This window comes from Acomys russatus, chromosome 9 (genome assembly GCF_903995435.1).
Source record: "Acomys russatus chromosome 9, mAcoRus1.1, whole genome shotgun sequence".
Taxonomy (NCBI): domain Eukaryota; kingdom Metazoa; phylum Chordata; class Mammalia; order Rodentia; family Muridae; genus Acomys; species Acomys russatus.
Window position 1 is genome coordinate 6,487,627 of NC_067145.1, and position 20,643 is coordinate 6,508,269.

A 20,643-nucleotide genomic window follows, 5' to 3' on the forward strand; every position below is an offset into this window, starting at 1 on the left:
CAAAAAAAAAACCTTCTCCTGAGTGGGGGAAAAAAAAGATATTTCTCATAAAATGCAATCCGTAGCACAAAATTCAAGGTTGATTTATCTGATGGGTCAAGCACATTCCTTCTGAAAACAATGCACATTACTCAGGAAAATCAGCAATTCAAACAGAGAAATGCACTGCTGCAGTAACAGGAGACAGCAACAAAGAATAAACTTGGCCAATCAGGATTAAGAAAAACAAAAACAAAAACAAAACAGCTGATCAGTGGTGACGCATGCCTTTAATCCCAGCACTTGGGAGGCAGATGCAGCTGGGTATGTGTGGGTTCAAGGCCAGCCTCCTCTACAAAGTGAGTCCAGCCAGGCTCGAAAAACAAAACAAAACAAAACAAAAAGCCAACTATGAAATCATGCCATAGGCCCAACACCAATGTGATGAGGTCCTAAAATGAAAACATTCTTTCAGAAGTCCGGAACTCCATGGTGGAGGCATCATATTTAGGATGTTGACGTAGGGCGGAGGTTGGTGGCCTGTGTATTTGGAAGACGAGAGATGGGTGGACCTGAGTTCCAGGCCAGCTTGTCGTATGTGAGGGGAACCATTTTTCCGAAGAACCAGAGGGCTAGAAATGTAGTTGAGCGACAGAACATTCTCCTAAAATCTCAAGCCCCTGGGTTCTATCCCTGTACTACCACCCCCAAAGGGATTTGAGGGGAGGTGGGGAAGGGTGGGGGGGGTGTCCTAATCCTTAGTGTTCAGAAAGAGGAACAAAGCCAAAAGCTCAATTACAAGTGTCTGATCAAGCTCAAACCTACCATTCAGCCTGGGGCATCAATCCTCTCCAGTTGGGGGAGGGGGACGCAGGTAAATGAAAATATATAAGTGCTTTATGCTCACGTTTTCCTTGTGAAAACTGCCCACTGTGCTCTGTTAACTTTCATCAGTGGCGAGGCGTCCACATTCCCTAGGTCATAGAAAGCCAATACCACAAAAGTGGATGATTTAACACGTCAAGGAACACTGGATGATCGGAAGGTCAAGGCCCTTTTGGAAAAGCATGTTAGGAGGCATTACAAACATAAGGAAGTGGCTATATAGCTGAGTTCCAGGAATGGCCACTCTCTCATACGGACAGAGAAAAACCCTAGGGCCAAACAAGTACATCCCCAAGCTAGGAGGACACATAGAAGAATTACACCTTTAAACTAGGAGGGCACACAGCAGAAAACACACACACCAACACATATACACCACACACAACACATGCCACAAAGGCCAAAACCATGATTTTTTTGTTGTTGTTGTTTATTTTTGTGTTTTTTCAAACCAGGGTTTCTCTATGTAGCTCTGATGTCCTGGACTCACTTTCTAGAACAGGCTGACCGGGAACTCACAGCGATCCACCTGCATCTGCCTCCCAAGTGCTGGGGTTAGAGGGGTGTGCCAGCACCACCACCTGGCTGAAAACCACAGTATTAAAGAAAGTGTTTTGTTGAGGTAGAAATCAATGGAATCAACGCACAGTGAACAAATGGGCAGACAGCATCCTCAAGCACAGGGTTGTCTGCACACACCAGAAGCCAGGAAAGCGCTCATGTGCAAAAGGTAGGAACGTGTCCATCCAGTGTGAAGATTCACATTGCTGAAGTAAAGACACCCCAGTGAGCTGTCTCATTTCACTTCTAGTGTCCAGTTTTGTTATTTTCACTTATGAGTGAACTTTCATGCTCTAACATACCACTGCCCAAGAGAAACACACTGTCAACCATAGTTGACATTTCCAATAGTCCACTTTAACAAAGACACTAGTGAAGTAAACCAGACATGGTGGCGCACACCTTTAATCCCATCACTTGGGGGGCAGAGGCAGGTGGATCGCTGTGAGTTGGAGGCCAGCATGGTCTACAAAGTGAATCCAGGACAGTCAAGGCTGCACAGAGAAACTCTGTATTGGAAGAAAAGAAAGAAAGAAAGAAAGAAACTAGTTAAGTTAAAACTGAATAACTTTTTTCAGTGTACCCCAAGTATCATTTCAGCAAAAATCAGAGAGTAGATTTCATAACTACCAGATTATGAAACTACATTTCATACTAAAATCAGTCCACTTTTAGTGTAGCTCAATTCCTCTGTTCCACGCTTATAATGGAAATACCTGATTTGTCTTTACACTCTATGAGCTTTGCACTTACAACCAATGCACAGACCCAAGCTGCTCTACAGTCAAACATTTAAATCTTAGAATTGAGAATCTTTTGAAATGCAGACCCACACAACAAATACAACCAAAAAGAAAATAACTGAGGTTCTTAGAAGTGGCCCTAGGCACATTTCTTTTTTTTTTTTTTTTTTTTTTGGTTTTTCGAGACAAGGTTTCTCTGTGTAGCCTTGGCCATCCTGGACTCACTTTGTAGACCAGGCTGGCCTCGAACTCACAGCGATCCGCCTGCCTCTGCCTCCCAAGTGCTGGGATTAAAGGCGTGCGCCACCACGCCCAGCTCCCTAGGCACATTTCATGTGCTTCACAAGGACAATTCTTCACGCTGTCTGCTCATGGAACATGAAAGTGTGCACTGTGACTGAAACGGCCCCATGATAAGGGCAGCAAACCCATCATTCTCCAAGTACGTATGGGAACCAGGCTTATAGAATATGGAGGTAAAAGGAACACGGGGGAGGGGGGATAGCTCGGTGCTGCCAGCAGAGGACTCAGGGTTAGGTGCAGAGGGCACAGGTCCTGTTCTCAGCACAAAGCTGAGGCGGCTAACAGCCTGCTCTAGCTGCTGGGGATCTGATGCCTCCAGTCCCAGGCACTACACTCAGTGCACAAACCCACAGATAAAACACACATATACACAATTAAAAAAAAACAATTTAAATGTAAAACAACATATTTAGGGGCTGGGGACACAGATCTATAACGGAGTACCTGCTTAGTATAAACAAAGCTCTGGGTTCGGTCTTTGGCCCCACCCCAAAATGAAAACAAAAGTTCTAGAACTCTGAACTTAAAAGTATTTGGGAATGGGAAAAGGAAGCCTATCTTTTGTATTTCTGTCTTGGTCAGTCCTCACTTTCCCAAGGAGGCAGTCCCTGCATGTGCTCTGTACGCGTCTCTATGCTCACGTGCACCTGCCTGTGAGGTGGGAGGGGAGGCAGAGGGCCACCTTGTTCACTCTCTGACTTTAATTTTCTAAGTAGCACAGGGAGTATTGATATTATTGTGGCATTTTTGACCAAAATGTGTTTTAGTCGATTTTCCTTTCCTCCTGTCCCCCATGCCCTAACCTTTATCTCTGATGCAACCTCACCCCGCAATCTCTTCTTTTTCATATCCTACTTGTCCTTTTGCCCACCTCTTACCCTTTTTCATCACCTACTTTTACCCTCTGTTGGTCTCCTTTTTAGTTTTGTAAGCTTTACCCACATTTATGCATGTGTGTACACACACGCACACTCACGCACGCACGCGCGCACACCACACACACGATACACACGTGCATACACATGCACACACACACACCATACACAGACACACACACACACTCATGCACACATGCACACACATGCATGCACACACACACACACCACACAAACACACACAACACAAACACACACCACACATACACACACATACACTATAGGGTGAGATCCACACAGGAGAGAGACCACATGGATCTTGTCTTTCTGAGTTTGCTTCACTCTCATTTAACTTTGTACTTTCCAGCTGGATAAACTGTCCTATAACATCTTCAGTTTTCTTTCCAGACTAAAATGCCAGTGTCCATGCCTAACATTTTCATTGTTCACACTTCACTTTTTCAAGCTCCATTTTCTTATAAGGCTCAGAGATAGCGAGGGTCCAGGCCCAGAGCTTAAGTGACCAACTGAACCAACTCTTGGTTATGCTTCTGGGTCTGTCCAGAAAACAACAGTCAACTATTCAAACAGGAAGCCATTGTGTATTTTCTGTTTTGCCAGAACAGTCCCAAGAAAGCTCCCCAGTGGCAATGTTCATCGCCACATGTGCCCGACACCCCTCCAGTCCCTGGAAGACTCATGGTCAGCTCTCCTGCCTGGGTGACTGATCAGTCTAGGCAGATGACATAGGGTTTATAGTGGGTGGGTCTTAGTAAGCAGTACTTTGAAAAGCTTTCTTGGTAGATATGGAAATATATCATAAAGATTAGCAACTACTGGGCCAGGTAAAAATTCCAAATCTCAGTTGCTTCTGAATCACCTGGGGGTGGGGCCCGAAACACAGAGCACTAACTAGCCAACCCCACCCCCACCCCCTACGACCCCCTACCCCCACCGCAAATTTCTGATTAGGTAAATATGAGTTTGAGACCAAGAATTTGCATTTCCAACAAATTCCCCAGATACGCTGATGATCTAAACATCACCCTTGGAGATGGATGCACTTGATTAAGAATAGAAAATGGCCGTCAAAACATTACTGCAACTAACTAGGTAGGCTCGTCTCTGTATCAGCCTACAGACCCCCAGAAGGTAACTAACTGTTCCAATATGCAGAAAAACAGGTGACTCTGAAAGGCTGGTTTCCCAAGACACAAGCAAGCCTTAAGCCTTAAGGCCTCTTTCAAGGCCTAGAGCATTCTAAAAGACTTCAAACATGCATAACAAATAGGACCTTAAATTTGCCCTTGAAGACCTCTCAAGATACAGGTGTGTGTGTGTGTGTGTGTGTGTGTGTGTGTGTGTGTGTGTTTTCTAGGAAGAAAAAACATTATTTTTCCAACCATCACAAACGCGTTTAGAACCTGCTCTCATTCTTAGTAGCAGCACATGGAACAGCTTTGTAGATTTCTGCAACATTTTAAGTGACTGTAATTGTAAAGCCAAAATACGCTCAGACTATTTTTCACTTCAAATACTCTAGTGCCTTCTATTTTTTAATGTATTTAAAAGTATCACCATGGTGATTCTCCAATAGAAATAGTTCTGGCGATCCGTACTTCCACAGGATTTCTCTAAGAAGAAAAGCTGGCATGTACCATATGTATTTAACTTATGTATGTTGTCATTATATAATATGTAACCTTGTCATTTGAATTCTCCCTGCTTAATTTATCATATAATTTTCCTGGCCACTGCATTTTGTTAGCTTGTTTTCAATGACTAGAACACTCTTGCCTACTCTTCCAGTATCTAGGTCACTCTGAATTCTTTAGTACGATAAATATACAAGAACAAATTCTCCTTTTTCCCCCAGTAGTTTGTTAACAGCGTTTTCATTAAAAGGGAGAATCAGAAGAGTGGTCAAGCCAACAGTGATTATTTTGAAACATGGGTTTCTGAAAGACGGAGGCCTGAAAGAGGCGGAGCATTCAGGAAACACGCATGCGCGTTAACTGGGGCCCCCCCCCACAGCAAACACGCATGCGCTTTACCTGGGGCCTGCAGCAAACACGCATGCGCGTTAACTGCTCCCCCCCCCCCCCCCACACACACACAGGTGAAGCTGCATCTGTCTTCAGGGCTTACCTGACCACCTTGGAGAATTTCTTCCCCAGTTAGAAGCAATTGGTTCAGAAGAAACCACAGCTAGACAACTCACAAGTGGAAGAGCTGAATACTAATACTATTACAATATTCTTTAAACAGGGTTGAAGGGGCTGTAAAGTTGGCTCCATGGCTACGAGTACTTGTTGCTCTTACAGAGGACACAGGCTCAATTCCCAGTACCCACCTGGCGGCTCACAACCATCTATAAGTCCAGTCCCAGGGGATCCAAAGCTCCCTACTGACCTTCTGGGGGCATCAGGCGTGTTCATGGTGCATACACACACAGGCATGCGAACACTCATACATCCAAAATACTTTAATTTTTAAATGAGGTTATAGGCAATTAAACAGTTGTCTGATCCAAACCAGAAGCTGAGCCCTGTTCTATGTGTTTCTAGCACTGATGCAATGTTTTAAATTAATGACAGGCAGGCTCCTCTCTGATCAGTAAGACAGAAATGCCAGACAATACTCCAGCTTTCAGTTCAGGTGATTCCCTGTCCCTAAACAATGGCTACTTCATTAGCAAACACAAGGTCTGAGTTGATAACTGTTCTCTTTATTGTGGTTTTCCAATCACTTGAACTGAGAGCAGTCCAATAACAGAGATAAAATAGTCTTTTGTATCCCCGAGTTCTACATTTGCAGATTCAATTGAACAGGATTTTAATTGAACACAAATTAAAAATATTTAGAAACAGTGTCTATATTGAAAACATGCAGATGTGTTGTTTATGTGTGTATTCTTGTTTTATTTCCTAAATAATTCAGAACAACTGTCACATAGCATTTGCACTGCATTAGATATTTTAAGAAACCCAGGGATGATATATTATATAAGACAGGACCCACAGGGTACATTCAAATACTACATGCATTTTTCCTTTTAACCAGAGACCCGAGCACCCGCTGAACATGGTGTTTGAGAACTGTCAGTAATCTCGTTCCACCCTTTCGCCACTGGCTCATCCAGTGTTGAGATGATAAAGCCCCCACACCCAAGACGACAGCTCACCACTTCGCTCCACCTGTCTGCCGTGGCAGAAAAGTGCGGTTAGTTTTCTAAATGTACTTAAGCAGGAACTCACAGTAACAGATTCCTGTGACGAGGATGGGCCTTACTGAATTCTGTACCCAGAACTAAAAAAGAAAAGAAAATCCAGCATAGAGACATTGCCCCAAGACCCAGAAACGAAACCAATAATCATTATCCAAGGGAAACTGTGCCCCACACCTTTAAAAGATAAAATCGTACTCCTTGCAATTTTAAAAACAGAAAGCTAAGCCATACGCCTTAAGTCTCAGGCCCGAGTGTGGCTTTGAGGTCCTCTTCTTGCTCCATCTTTCCTGGAACAGGTCTAACCACTCTGATTTCCATATTCTCCACCCCACTTTTAATCTTTGGCAGCAAAGCTTTTCAGACTGATAATCCTGGGCTGGCCCAGCAGGCTTCACAAGGCGTGTTTTCGTAGAGGTTTACTCCGGATTGTCAACTTTCAGTTGCCACTTGCAATAGAAAGGAGGAATTTGAAATTCAATTCCAGGACTTCCTTCAGTTGGCAGGAGCCACCCTATTCTTTGTCTCCCGACAGCAAACACCAGTGTGCAGAGCCACAGCTGTGCTTAATCTAGGCATCCTAGAACCAAGCTGGGCTTGCCCTAATTCCCTACTTGACTCTGAGGATGGGGATAAGTGTTAGGAGTTGAAGTCATTTGTTGAAGACTTCTCCTTGAGGAACAGGGCCAGTGCAGAAGAAATCTGTTATCAACAAGATGGGCCTTATTCAGCATAGCGCACTTCCTATGAAAGAGGAAATTTGGGCACAGGGGCGTACACAGTGTGCACATTTGGAGACGAAGGGAAATAGAGCACAGACAAACTTCCAGAAGCTGGAGAGGAGGCAAGCATACAGATTCTCCCTCACAGTGCTCAGAAAGAATGACAGTCCTGTCCCCTACACAGAGACAACGGGATATAACCGCCCTCCCCCTCAGGTTTAAGGCCCTCTGATGAGCTTGTTACATCCGCGCTAGCAATGCAACACATCAGTTCTCCATGCTGCAGGAAAGACCTTCGTTGCTGTTCAATTGTTCCCAGTCAGGTGGAGTAGTGTCACCTCCTCCCGCTGTTTCCAAATGTTCGCCCCACCAAACTGCTGAGTGACAGGCAGGGCCGAGATAACCCCAACACCAGATTTCTCAGGTGATGAGGGGCACTTAGCCTGGGCTGGCAGGGTGTGGTCACACGAAGGGAAGACCTTCCTTTGCACTATCACCCGGAATCTGGCTCCCTCCCTGCTCTCCACTCCACACCTACTCAAATCCTATCCTTTCCTGGCAGCAGCAGCCACCACCCTAGCCTTGGCCCTAGGCCTGGCCCCTTTCTCTGGTTACAGTTTCTCAAAACCCCCAATCAGTCTACAGCCAGAATATAATCATGTCAAAACCTCATTCTTCAGTTTCAACTCACCCCACCCTGGGCTTTCAACACTGCTCGGAGCCACCCATCTTTCCTCCGCGCAACTTCCTTTCTTTTAGCTGCCCATACAAGCCTCACTCTTAGGTTAAAGCTCCTCACTGCACTTCCACGTGACATCCGGGACCTCCTCATTAGTGGAGAGTCCTCCATTCATCATATCCTCTCAACCAAGTTGAGCCCCAGGTTCGTCTCTCTCATACAGGAAGCATTCTCTAAACTCTTATGTTGGTGGCTGTCCACACACCGGAGTTCATTCTGAATAGCAAAACGGCAGGCATAGGAACTCAGCTAGACAGTAAACATCTTTAGGCATTCACCCCGTACAGATTTGTGCTGGACAACAGGAGCTATGGCTTACTTTGATCTTACAATGGGCCAGGTTTCACCTTAATCTTCAAAGGAGATACAGGTCTCACCTCAGTTAAAGATGGGAAAATTAAAGATCAGAGCAATTATGGAAACTGATGACATCATATGGACACCAGAGGATGGAAGTGACATAGACAGAAGATGGGGTGGGGGGGGGGGCAGAGGAGGGGTGGCACCAAGCTGAATAAGCACATGCCAAGGTGTATGGGTTAAAGGCTGGAGAAAAGATGATGTCAAGAGTTGGAGAGGTGGCTCAGTAGCAAAGCTCTCACCTAGCTTGCAGGAGGTAAGCCTAGGCGTAATACCATATACATAAAATAACTATATAATATAATATAATAATACTGGTGTTTTATATAGAAATTACACAGTCCCTCTTTCCTCTCTCTCTTAGACTTACACACACTGAAGCTGAGCCTCTCAGCAGCTCAATGATTTTTGTGACTTAGTTTAAAAGTAGATGAGCGAGCATGCCTACCATGGCTGTAGATGACTCAATGCCAATGTTATCATGAGAATTTAAAATGACGCCAAAACTACAGAAATAAGTTCATCTAATGTGAAACCAAATTTAACAAGCTGAACTACTACCATAAAATTTAAGGAGGATAAATACAATGTCTTGATTTTGAGCTCAAGAATCAGATGGCATGAAAAGGGGAAAGAAACATCTGGGTTTAAGAATTAATAATAAACCCAGTATGGATGATCATAATAAACCGAGTGTGATGATAATAATAAACCCAGTGGCCACCAAAACAGCTAATTTAATCTCAGTGCATGCCAACAGCACAGCAAGTCTAGAAAGTGAAGATTATTTTTATTGCTGAGTCCCACTCAGGATGCTGGGCCACAACCTGAGACTTAAGCTGTCACCTAGGTTCCAATGGAACTTGTTAACCTAATTAAGAACACTCAGATTTCACAATTTCATAAATTACACGCTGTGGTAGTCTGAATCAGAATGCCCCTCATAGGCTCACATATTTGAATGTTTGGGGAGTGACATTAGGCGGCCTTGTTGGAGGAGGGTTGTCACTGAGACTGGGCTTTGAGGTTTCAGAAGCTCAGGCCAGACCCATTGTCACTCTTTCTTCCTGCTGCCTGCAGATCCAGATGTAGGACTCTCAGCTCCCTCCCTCCTCACCATGCCTGCCTGCATGCCACCATGATAACCACGGACTAAACCTCTGCATCTGTAAATCAGCTCCAATGAAATGTTTCCCTTTATAAGAGTTGCCACGGTCGGGGTGTCCCTTCCCAGCAATAGAACGTTAACTAAGACACACACTGACTGAATTCATAAACTCATGGTAATATAAAGCTAAGTTTATAATATGTAATTGGAAGATGACACAACTGTCCCCCTTTTCAGTGGAGGTGTGAGATCAGATGATGGTATTTCTTGTCTGTGTGAGCACCCTCAAAATTATAACCCTAAATGACACTTAAACAGGCCCTTGTTAATCCCACGTCCAATCAGATCAATTAAAGCACTAGATTACTAGCCTTGAAGGAAGAACTTGACTGATTACCCAATGTCTCCAGCTGATAACACCCTTGAGGAGTCTCCATTCCTAGCGTGGGAGAAGCATTTAACTTCATGTGAAACAGCCTGTTACCACAGGTTTACACTAACATAACACTATTGGGCAAGTAGCAACCAACACCAGGAAGTCACTAAAGATTGAGCACATTCTAGAATATCTTTAACATTCAAGTGTCAAATGGGACTGTGGAACCTGCCTATGGAGATGCTAATTGCCTCTAAAATCCATTCTCCTTTGCCCCTTGGGGTTCAGCCAGTCTCATGGATTATAGACAATATGATCACCAGCCTCCCCTTAAATTTTACACGAAGGCAAGGAGTTGTGCCCCCTTGGGAACATCTTTCAAAAAGGAAGATATTATACTTCACTTTCTTTAAAACTTAAATATTGACCACGCAGCACAGCTAACTTTACTGGTTTGTAAAACCGAGACCATCAGCACTCTGCTGAACAATTATTTTAAAGTGACACAAGATCCCATACAAATATTTAACATATGAGGGTGGGGCACGGTTCAATGTCTTTGAAACCTGTTCCATGTTTTATGTTTTTAGTTCATCTCAACTTAAACTGGCACCACTTCAAACACTCAGGACTCACAGGGGCCTGGGCGCGGGCAGCCCTAGAGGAAAGGGAAGAATAGCTTCGGGTCCAATACTCAGACTCTTTGGATCCATGAAACTTTCACTTCAGAGGAAAACAGAGCCACTGCATCTTGATGCTTTGTTTTAACACATGTCCCATCACTAATGAATATGTCCGGTGGTTTCCAGAAGGATCCTGCAGCTTCCTGGTTATAAAAGGATTTTTTTTCAAAGAATGGATAGCTTCATGAATTGGCACCTAACTCATGTCAAAGACCCTCCAAAATCAAGGCCAAATATAAATGTGCCCCCCGTCCCAATGCACATATTGAGCATTGGAAAGCACATTTCAAAATAAACATACATAAGGAGAGTGTAGGTGGCTCCTTGGATTTTTTTCTTGCTCTCTATCTCTATACACTCCAGCAGAGCAGCCCACTAGGCAGCCCAGGAAAGAGCTGGAGAGATCAGCTCAGTGGCCTCCTAAGAAGATGAAAATGTGAAATAAAACACCCTCAGGCAGCATTTCCCAAAACAGGGACCGCACTCTCAGCAATGAGGGGAAGCGACATAAGCCATGAGTCAGACACAAGGCCCTTCCTCCTCTCCGTGGACATAGGAAGTAAAGCAGCAGCCAAGCCAGGCAGCAGCGAAGCCTGGCCCAGCATTCTCAAAGACACAACTGGACTTTTAGCTAACGCCCTCCCAGAGTCATATAATTGAAACTATCCACCTTTATACAGCAAAGATCTCTGTGCTTAAACCCAACTCCTAACCTCCACAGGATGATTCAGAAGCAATCTTTGTTTCATCACCAAAGAGAAACCACACAACGCATTTGTCAAGCAAGCAAACATGCAGGCCCGCAATGGCCCTCATGGAAAATAATCAGGTAATTTATTCACAGCAAAGAGATAAGAGACAATGACCCAGGTGACTCATTTGCTCTGCAGACCATCAGATTTTCCCAAGTTTAGGGGTCATTTCACTTTGGTCTCCAGCTGGGAAATATCAGGTTTAAGGAAGCACTAGTTTGGGGTCATGGCTGAAGGTGTGATGCGCTTACCACACATAGAATCAGCCGCTGGCTCCACGGACAGCAGAAGCAGCCTCTGGCCTCCTCTTCAAGCTGACCTGAGATCTATGTGGCTCTCAGCAAGCAAAGCACCCAGGATTTTTCCAGATCTTTCCCTGCCACAGGGGAAGGAGGGACGCTGACAATGGTGAGTTTGACTCTTATGTACAAGATTGGACTATATAAAACTATTGTGCCAAATCATTATACAATCATTATACATTATATATTTTTTTCCCTTTGGGGGAAAGGGTATTGCTGGAAATTAAGACTCAGGGCTTCCATATGCGAGACACGTGCTCTACCACAGCCGACTGGACAGGCTTATTTCAGCTTAAAGCAACAGGAAAGGTTTTATTTTATACTGTTTGAAGATTCAAAACTTAGAAATGCTGATGCTCCGTGTAAGCAGGTATATACACTCACACAGTGCAAACTATCCTGTAAGTGAAAACCCAGTTCCTGCTGTGACATTTTTCAAATATGAGACTCACGCCATATAAGTCACTTCTCACCCTTCCTTACTTCTTCTGTAAAATGCTATCCTGAGATGGTCTTTCCCTGACAGGGCCAGAACATAAAATGATAAGGAGTATGTACAGGACTTGGCACGGTGCCTTGTCCTGGTGGTGAGTAGCATGTATAACATGGGAAGGTTCCTCACTGTTGTCCTGTGCAGGTGAGCAATTAGTACGGTGTCTCTCCAGGACCGGGGAGGTGGCCTAGAGGGAACAGTGCTTGCTGCACAGCCCTGAGGACCTGCGTGTAGATCCCTAGCACTATGTAAAAGCCAGTGCACAGCACAATGTAAAAGCCAGTGCACAGCACTATATAAAAGCCAGTGCACAGCACAATGTAAAAGCCAGTGCACAGCACTATGTAAAAGCCAGTGCACAGCACAATGTAAAAGCCAGTGCACAGCACTATATAAAAGCCAGTGCACAGCAGTGCTCATGTATGGCCCTAGCACTGCAGCATGTGGAAAACACAGGAGGATCCTGGGAGCTCACTGGTCATGCAACCTCACCGAACTGACAAGCACTGGGTTCAGTGAGAAACCCTGACTCAAAAATGAATAAATAGCTAAGTGTGGATTCTTAATGTCTTTGACCTTTGGCCTTCTGTGGGGCTAGACTGTTGGCTCTGAGTCAACGAGTGCTTTCTGTTGGCCCAGAGGACCCACGTTCAATTCCGAGCACCTACATCAGGTTGCTTATAACCACCTGTAACTTCAGGCCAAGGGACTCAACTCTAACACTCTAACCCTCTCCCTCTCTCTCCCCTCCCCCTTGACCCCACACACATGCACACAGGCACACAAATAACTCCTTAAAAAAAAGAAATGCTTGTTCTTACTTCTGTGCATTAGGTCGGAACACTCACTGCAATACTGCCATGCTCTTCCCTCCTCCTGAGACACTGAGAATCATCCACAAGGTGAAGGGATGAGGTCTCTCAACTCTGTATGGTCAGTGTGGAAAGGTGGCAACAACAACAACAACAACAAAAAAAAAAAAAATTAAAAAAAAGAAAGAAACAAACAAAAAACCAAAAAGACCAAAACCGACTATTCTAGAATGCATTACAGGTTAAACTCTGTCATGTCCGGAATATTTATGTTGAAGTGCTAAAGCCTCTACATCAGAATGTTACCTTACTTAGATTAAGAAGTAGAGTTTTTACAAAAATAAAAATTAAAAAAGCACCTGCATGATAATCTAGTTTGAAAGGAGGTCAACAGAGCGAGCCCTAATCCAACACAGCTGGCCCTAATCCAACATATAGCCTTATAAAACCTAGGAATGTGGACACATGCATGCACACAGAGAGAATGTCAAACAAAGATGAAGTCTAGAATTGGGATGACACACCCACAAGCCAACGTTCCTGGTAAACACCCTGAGTGCAGGAGAGGCCCACAGCACGCTCTCCCACACTGCCCTCTGTCCACACCAGCCCTACCACAGTTCCAGCCTCCAGACCCAACAGACAATAAATTCCTGTTGTTTAGGCCACCCAGCTTGTAGCACCTTGTTATGGCACCTGGCCAATTAACACAAGGTGAGCTCAGGCAGCAAGGAGATCCTCTGTTTCAAAAAAGCTGACAAGACCTGGAAAGTATGCATGCAGCCTGGGAACAACCTACCTACGTTTGTCTCCTGGCCCCACCCAGTGGAGTCATCTCTCCTGCCTTTTAAAGCTATGTCTCTGCAAAAAGAGGTTAGCTTGACATTGGCTAAGGCTTGTATGTCTACAGAGAGATTATGATTTTAAATAGTCTGTGTGTGTGTATGTGTGCATGTGTGTGTATATATGTGTGTGTGTGCATGTGTATGTGCGTGCGTGTGTGTGCGTGCGTGTGTGTGTGTGTGTGTGTGTGTGTGTGTGTGTGTGTGTGTGTGTACAATGACTCAGGCTCTATAAGAACTTATTATTAATGCCCAAAAACTCCTTGACAAAAAAAAAAAATGGCCTTGGCAGCAATGTCAGTTTTCGACCTTCATAAAAACTATTATCTCAACAGGCAACTAATTCAGATCCTGACTGAGCAGGATGTGTCTGGTTCCTCAGGATTCAGGGGGTGTGGGCCTTTCCTTGGCTCCAGGCTGCAGCTGTGGGTAGCTGTTACTTCAAGGTATACCATCCATTTAGTCTTTTCTGAACTCAGCCACTTTAAACCAGCTACTCTGATTTTCTCCAAGCCATGTCTGCGGATTCCTTATTATACTGGAACACACAACTGGGAATAAATCTTTCATAAAAGCAAACACACACCCACAAAGTAAACGCTGACTCCCTCAGTCCCATTGGAATGGCACTTCTCAAGGTCTGTTATAAAGATCTTTCAATCCCATTTCCCATCCCTCAAACTTCCACCCATTTATTTCCCTCTGGCACTGAAAATTGGCATTTGCAAGGAAATTCCAGAAGCCACTTTGTTTGACTTGCAAAGGAAACCCCAACCTTTCTGGCCTCGTTTCTCATGATGACAGCTGATTTTTTTCCACACAGAGCTACATGCTAGTTGCTGCAAATACTTAAAGAGATAAAGGACCACGTGCGGGCTGAAAGATAAAAAAATGTAAAGGCATGCAGTCAGAAAAGATATGAATAATGAGATTTGGGTTCTCCTTCTTTCCTACGCGTGAAAATCACCTTCTTCATGTGAAAAACAGAATGTGTACTTCAGGCTGTCCTCACTGAGATCCTCACAGCCACACCCCAAATGGAGACACTTGCCTGGATTCCTCACGTCTTACTATTTTACATTGTCAAGAGTCAAGTTTGAGATTCAACGTGCTGAGCCTTTGCTCACCCACCAACCCAACTTCCTCCTTTCCACACATACCAAGCCCCTGGGTGGAAAGTCCACCTCCACACAGCTCCCCAGATGCTCCTGAGTGACCCGGCCCTGTCAAAGCTGAGAGCCTTTGCCACCTGGCTTCACAGTCTACCATTTCGTCCGCGCATCTAGCTCCAGTTTTCTGGCTAACCAGAAGGTCTCGCCCTTTTGACATCCATGTTCTAGTTTTGTTTTGTCTTGAGCATCCGAGGCACATGTTTATTTCTCTCTTTCTTCCTAGGTTTATCAGCATCTTGGGCTGGGGGTGGGGATGTGGTGAGATTCACCTCATAGCCAAGGCTAGCCTTCAACTCCCAATCCTGATGATTTTACTTCCTATGTGTTGGTCAGGTTTGCACCACCACACCCTTATCTTCAGACCAAACACACACACACACACACACACACACACACACACACACATACACACACACACACACACACACACACACACAAAACTAAACCCCCACACACACTGTATTACTCTTGTGTCTTCTCTCTAGTGTCCAACTCAAGTGTCAGGATGCCCCAAATCAAATTATTAATGTAAACTGAAAAATAATATCCACTTCAGAAGCACCCTTTTAGCCTCTGTAGATTATCTGTGGGGTCCCAAATATATTCAGAGGTCTGTGTAAGCACAGCCCACAGCACCACACTGAATCCCCCGTGACATACAAACACGTCTGCCCTAGTCAGGGAACCACGCTGAGGCTGCTTCCAGAAAGCACACCCTGCCCGAAGGCCACCCACGGAGAACTCCTCGCTGCCACTGCCACCCTTATTGCTTCCCAGAGCCTTCTGTTCAATGGCCACAAGGTGACCCTCCCACGCACGCACAGCCTGGCTGAAACGCGATCACACCAGTGGTCACCTGCCTCTCTCTTTATGTAATCACGAACCTGATCTGCCATCCTGGGCTACGTACCCTTGGAAACACAAAGAACTCTTTCTTTCCTTTCTTTCTTCACACAAAGACAAGCAGAAGCGTGGGGTGGCTGGTGGCTCAGGGCTCTCAGGAGACACCGCAGGCTTTAGTAAAGATTTTAGTTTGGCTCATTTGCTTGAGGATAATTACTTGTAAACCTGCTTCCTTGTGGCTATGTACCTAGTAATAAATAAATAAATATATATATGTATGTATCTGTATATAAACACACACACACCTATATATACATACATGTATATATGTGGCATCTACCAAATACCTCAAAGTGAAAGAAAGGCAGGCCTTTATAGCAGTGCTTCCAGGCCCACTCACTCCCAGCCGGTTTTCTTCTTCAGAGACTCTCCCTGGAGCCTGCAAATGACCACATCCTTCACTTTTATAGTCCGTAAGCTCCTTAGGAGGATGAAGAAGTACTAACCACCTATCTTCCAGGCACCAGGCCCGAGACGGGTATCAGACGTCTAATAGCAGTCCACTTAACATTGTGGATGAAGACCTAAGACCAGAAGAGGAAGACACTCGTCCAAGGCCGTAAACCTCGATCCAAGGTCAGAGTCGCTCCCTGGGTAGCTACCATTTCAAAAACCCGAATCTCCATCCTAAACCCCTGTGTGCAGGCAACCTGGATTTCCTACACCTGGCTGCAAAAGACTAGTTCCACAATTCAGAGCTACAGGAAGCCGTAAAAATTGCTGCGGTTCTCTGGGGCCTCAGTTCCTTAATCAGAAAGACTGCTTTAATTACTAAAGCTATCACAGGAGACTGGAGCAAGGACATATCAAGTGGCTAGTGCAGTATGGGATATCTGATTCGAAAAGTTGAACTGACAGAATCAGGACCCCCATCCAGCTGGCTGATGCACTGGGGGTTGTTTGGCAAGGGTTTTCTTCTTGTGTTTTTATTCCCCTCCCCCGCCCCACCCATTTAGTTACCCGGTCATATAGGCCGAGGAAGCAATTTGGGAAGCCCTGTAGATTGGTCTGTCTCGGTTCGGTTCAGTTTGATCGACTGCCTTTGCTCTCCTCCCCCAGGGCCGCTGCTGGGACATTCCTTCCTAGCACTCACTGCCAAACTCAAGACCTTTTCGCTGCCAACTCTCAGAAGCTTTGACTAGTGTTATTATTGTACTTTTTATTTAAAAGAAAATCGTGGAAATGTTTCAATTTTTATTTAAAACCGAGATAGCAGCAGCACCCTCTGTATGGCCATCAGTTAAATTTTTTTCAGTCCACCTTATATGTGTCTATTACCCCCCTGGCTGGTTCATAGACCACCAAGCCCCGACAATCAGACCCTGCTTCGAGAATCTCAACGGGTATAGACGGAAGCAGTCCAAATTCTCTTGGAACAAATGATTAAATCCTTTGGCAGTCCTGGAACTTGAACACAGGGCCTTCTGACTGCTACGCAAATGCTCTACCACTGAGCTACACTTCCTCCCACATTCCCTTATTTGGTAACTTATAGACTGGCATCTCCGGAACTGGGCAAGGCGGAGTATGACTCGCCTTTCCTCTTTAATTGAAGCCAAAGGTGATACGCAGGCGTAGTACCACTGCCCAGTGGGTAAGCAGGGTATAGTTTCGTGTGGGAGGGGCATCTGAGGAAGCGACATGACTGGAGTTCCATGCGACAAATGGTTGAGTTATCTGACCTTGTTCAAGTCACTTCACCTTCTCTGAGTTGTAGTTAATTTACCTTAAGAGTGAAGTGAACTTTCCCCTGAGATTTCTTGTTACTCTTTTTTTTTCTTTTCTTTCTTTTTCTTTTCTTTCTTTCTTTCTTTCTTTTCTTTCTTTCTTTCTTTCTTTCTTTGACGATACTTTGTAGTCATCCCCAAAGCATCTTGTCTGGCTTCTAATCAGAGCAGTCAGTACACAGCTACATGCCATGGCTCAGTCTAAGAGATAAGTAGGTATATGGAGGTAGCACACTAGCCTTAAAGACACAGCCTCATTCACAGCAAACGCGCAACCATGCCAACCTGCCAAAATAAATTCATGGCGAAAGACAAAAATCCAGGCTCACCTTTAATTCTGTAATCTTCAGCAGTAATAGCAAGCCTATTTTGAAGGTGGACTTATCTGGGCTTCCACCTAATGCTCCTCCACGAATTTCTCTCATGCAACAGTTTATCCTGAAGCTTTTGGAATGTGCTTGTTGTAAGACTCAGATCCCAGCACAGTTGAGAGGTAAGAATTTGTGAAAATATCACTGTGCAATCTCTTGTCATTTTCTCTGATGGGAGACCTTCACCATTTGGATCCTGTATCCAGTTCCTCCAATCCAAAGTCTTTTATGGTAGACATTGAACGAGAAAGGGGGCAAGGTGTGTGTCTGGGGGGCGAGCGAAGCAATAGTGAACCAATACTGAGTTCAAGTTCCTTAAAGACCAAGAGGAACAATGTTGATAATGTAATGAGTAAACACTCAGAAGGCTAAAACAGGAGGACTGCCATAAGTTCAAGGCCTTTGTACAATGTGAGATTGTCTTTCTCTCAAAAAAAAATTAATTAATAATAATAAATTAAAATTTAAATAACATTCGAAATCAGGATCTTGGCATCTTAGAAATACTAGCCTTTTCTGATTCATTTGACTGTTTATTACAGGCTGCTCTGAAAGCTGCATGCACAAACAGCCAACCTAAAGGCCGCTCGTTCACAGATGCCATGCTTGAGCTGGCGTCTAGTGCTTCGGAAATCTGTAGTTTATTAACCCAGGGCCTTATCAGGGCGGGGGAAGGGCTGTTTCTCTGGGCCCGTGGAGCACGGTGGAGCAGCCAAACCCTGAGTCAAAGTGCACTTACGTCACTCTTCCGAAACTTCGCCTTCAGGCTCTTCATGGTTGGTCCATTCAGCCTTCCCAAGTCCTAGGAGATTGGTCAACACCTAAGCAGAGGGGAAAAAAAAAAAAATGAATGAATGTAGATTGCCAAATAAACACTACAGATTGTCTTCCCTGATTGGATTACAACACTGGGCTAGGAAGAGGAGATGGGGTTAGGTTGAGTTGGCTGTCACTGAGCAGCTGGGAAGCAGCGAAAAACATACGCTCTCCCACTCACAATATGTACCCTCCCTCAAAACTTCTGACATGGACAAAATAGAAGGAAAAAAAAGAATTTTAAAAATTCTCCTCATTTATTTTAACTGACATGTAAAAATTACATATACTTACTACATAAAATGTGATATTTAGAAATATGTGTACATTGCAGAATGCAAATGAGCCAATTAACCAGCACATTTGTCACTGTACTACGATGAAAATCTTTAAATCCTAGTAATTTCAGGTACACAGGCGCCATTTACAGGAGTCACCAGGCCGCACAATGGAGCCCTGGAGCTCATCCCTCCTGTCAAGAAGAAATGTATCTTTTGATTAGAATTTACTCGATACTCTGTCTTCTCACCACCAACCCCTCGCAATAACCACTCTAGCCTCTGCTTCAGTGACTAAGACATTTAGATCCCATAGATAAGGTTTCCAAGCATTGAAAGTAGACCGCATGTGAGTCAAGCCTCGGCTATCTGCACTGCTGTGGCTGGGGGTGTGGCTTGCCCCAGGGATTCCAATCCTGGAAGCTTGGTGATACAGGAGGTGATGGAGGCCTTAAGAGGTGAGGCCTGGTGGGAGGTCTTTAGGTCTTTGGAAGAGTGCTGTCTGAAGAGAATCCTGGTCTCTTGGGGTAAGAGTAACTTGACCCTTAAATTTCTGCCTTTCCGGCAGTATGAGCTCTCACTTTCCCAGGACCTCCCAACACTGTCATTTGCTTTAAGGCTTTCTCTTAATGAAGCATGCCTTTGAACCTCCGCAAATGTGAACTAATAATCTCTTCTTGATAATGTGACCCAGCCACGACTATTTTGTTATAGTAATGAAAACAAAACTAATATATGTCTACGGAAGTTATCTCTTTATATACCCTTCATTTTGAAATTACACAATTTACCTTCTTTTGAAGGCTGGAATAAGAGAAGATGGCAGAAAAAGTCCCTACTCCACATGCTTCTCACTCCTTATTTCTTTAGTGTTTGTCTCCTTCCTCTGCTCCTCTTAAGGGCACAGTGTAGTTGGTAGAAAACGCCAGGAACAACAAAACTGCCCTCATAAGAACCTCAGGGGGCCTACTCTAAACAGTGTACAACTCTGCAGGCCCCGCTGAGACTCAGCAACTCTGAGTTGGTGGTGGAGGTCTTCAGGAATTTCCACACTTGGGAGAAGTCTCTAGTCCCCTGAAAACTGGATGTGAGCTTTTCCAGAATGCATATACGCATATGTATACATATCCATGTATGTTCATTCCTCCAATTGAAGACTACGGAAAGGTCAAGACTCTGGGAGATGTTAAGACACGTGCCTGCCGTCACAAAGCATGCTTTTCCCACTGCCCTAAGCTTCCCAATCAAAACCAAGCAGCCAAAGCCCGTGTTAAAATACAGTGCAGAAGCTACCATTTTCACTAAAAAGAAACCAAAGTGCACTTAGGTCAGAAAGGCAAAATAATCTCCAAGGAAGTTCCCACCACAACGAGTACTCAATACATAGCAGCTTCAAACTGTACTTGACAGAAGCAGTAGCGAGTGAACTTCGAGCTAGCAGCACCGGCACAATGGAGAGCAGCGGAACGGTGCGTAAAGGGTTAACGCTCCCAGCTATTATTTTTAAAGGCCATTCAAACCCATCTTGTATTCCTCCACATTCTTATTTGAAACAAACCTGATTTATGAGGTCAGAGGTGGGGCAGTCACAAGGATGTGGCTGCCCACTCACCCC

The 20,643-nt window shown here is 44.6% G+C and overlaps 1 protein-coding gene across 2 annotated transcripts in view; it reads right to left on the reverse strand.

Moving 5' to 3' along the window:
- Nucleotides 1-20,643, reverse strand: part of Rai14 (retinoic acid induced 14) — a 137,292-nt gene that overhangs the window by 94,063 nt on the left and 22,586 nt on the right. For both annotated transcript variants that reach the window (XM_051150957.1, XM_051150956.1), the window contains exon 2: nt 18,674-18,755. In XM_051150957.1, coding sequence (XP_051006914.1) covers nt 18,674-18,709 — 36 coding nt within the window. In that variant the 5' untranslated portion in view covers nt 18,710-18,755. The remainder of the gene's footprint in view (nt 1-18,673; nt 18,756-20,643) is intronic.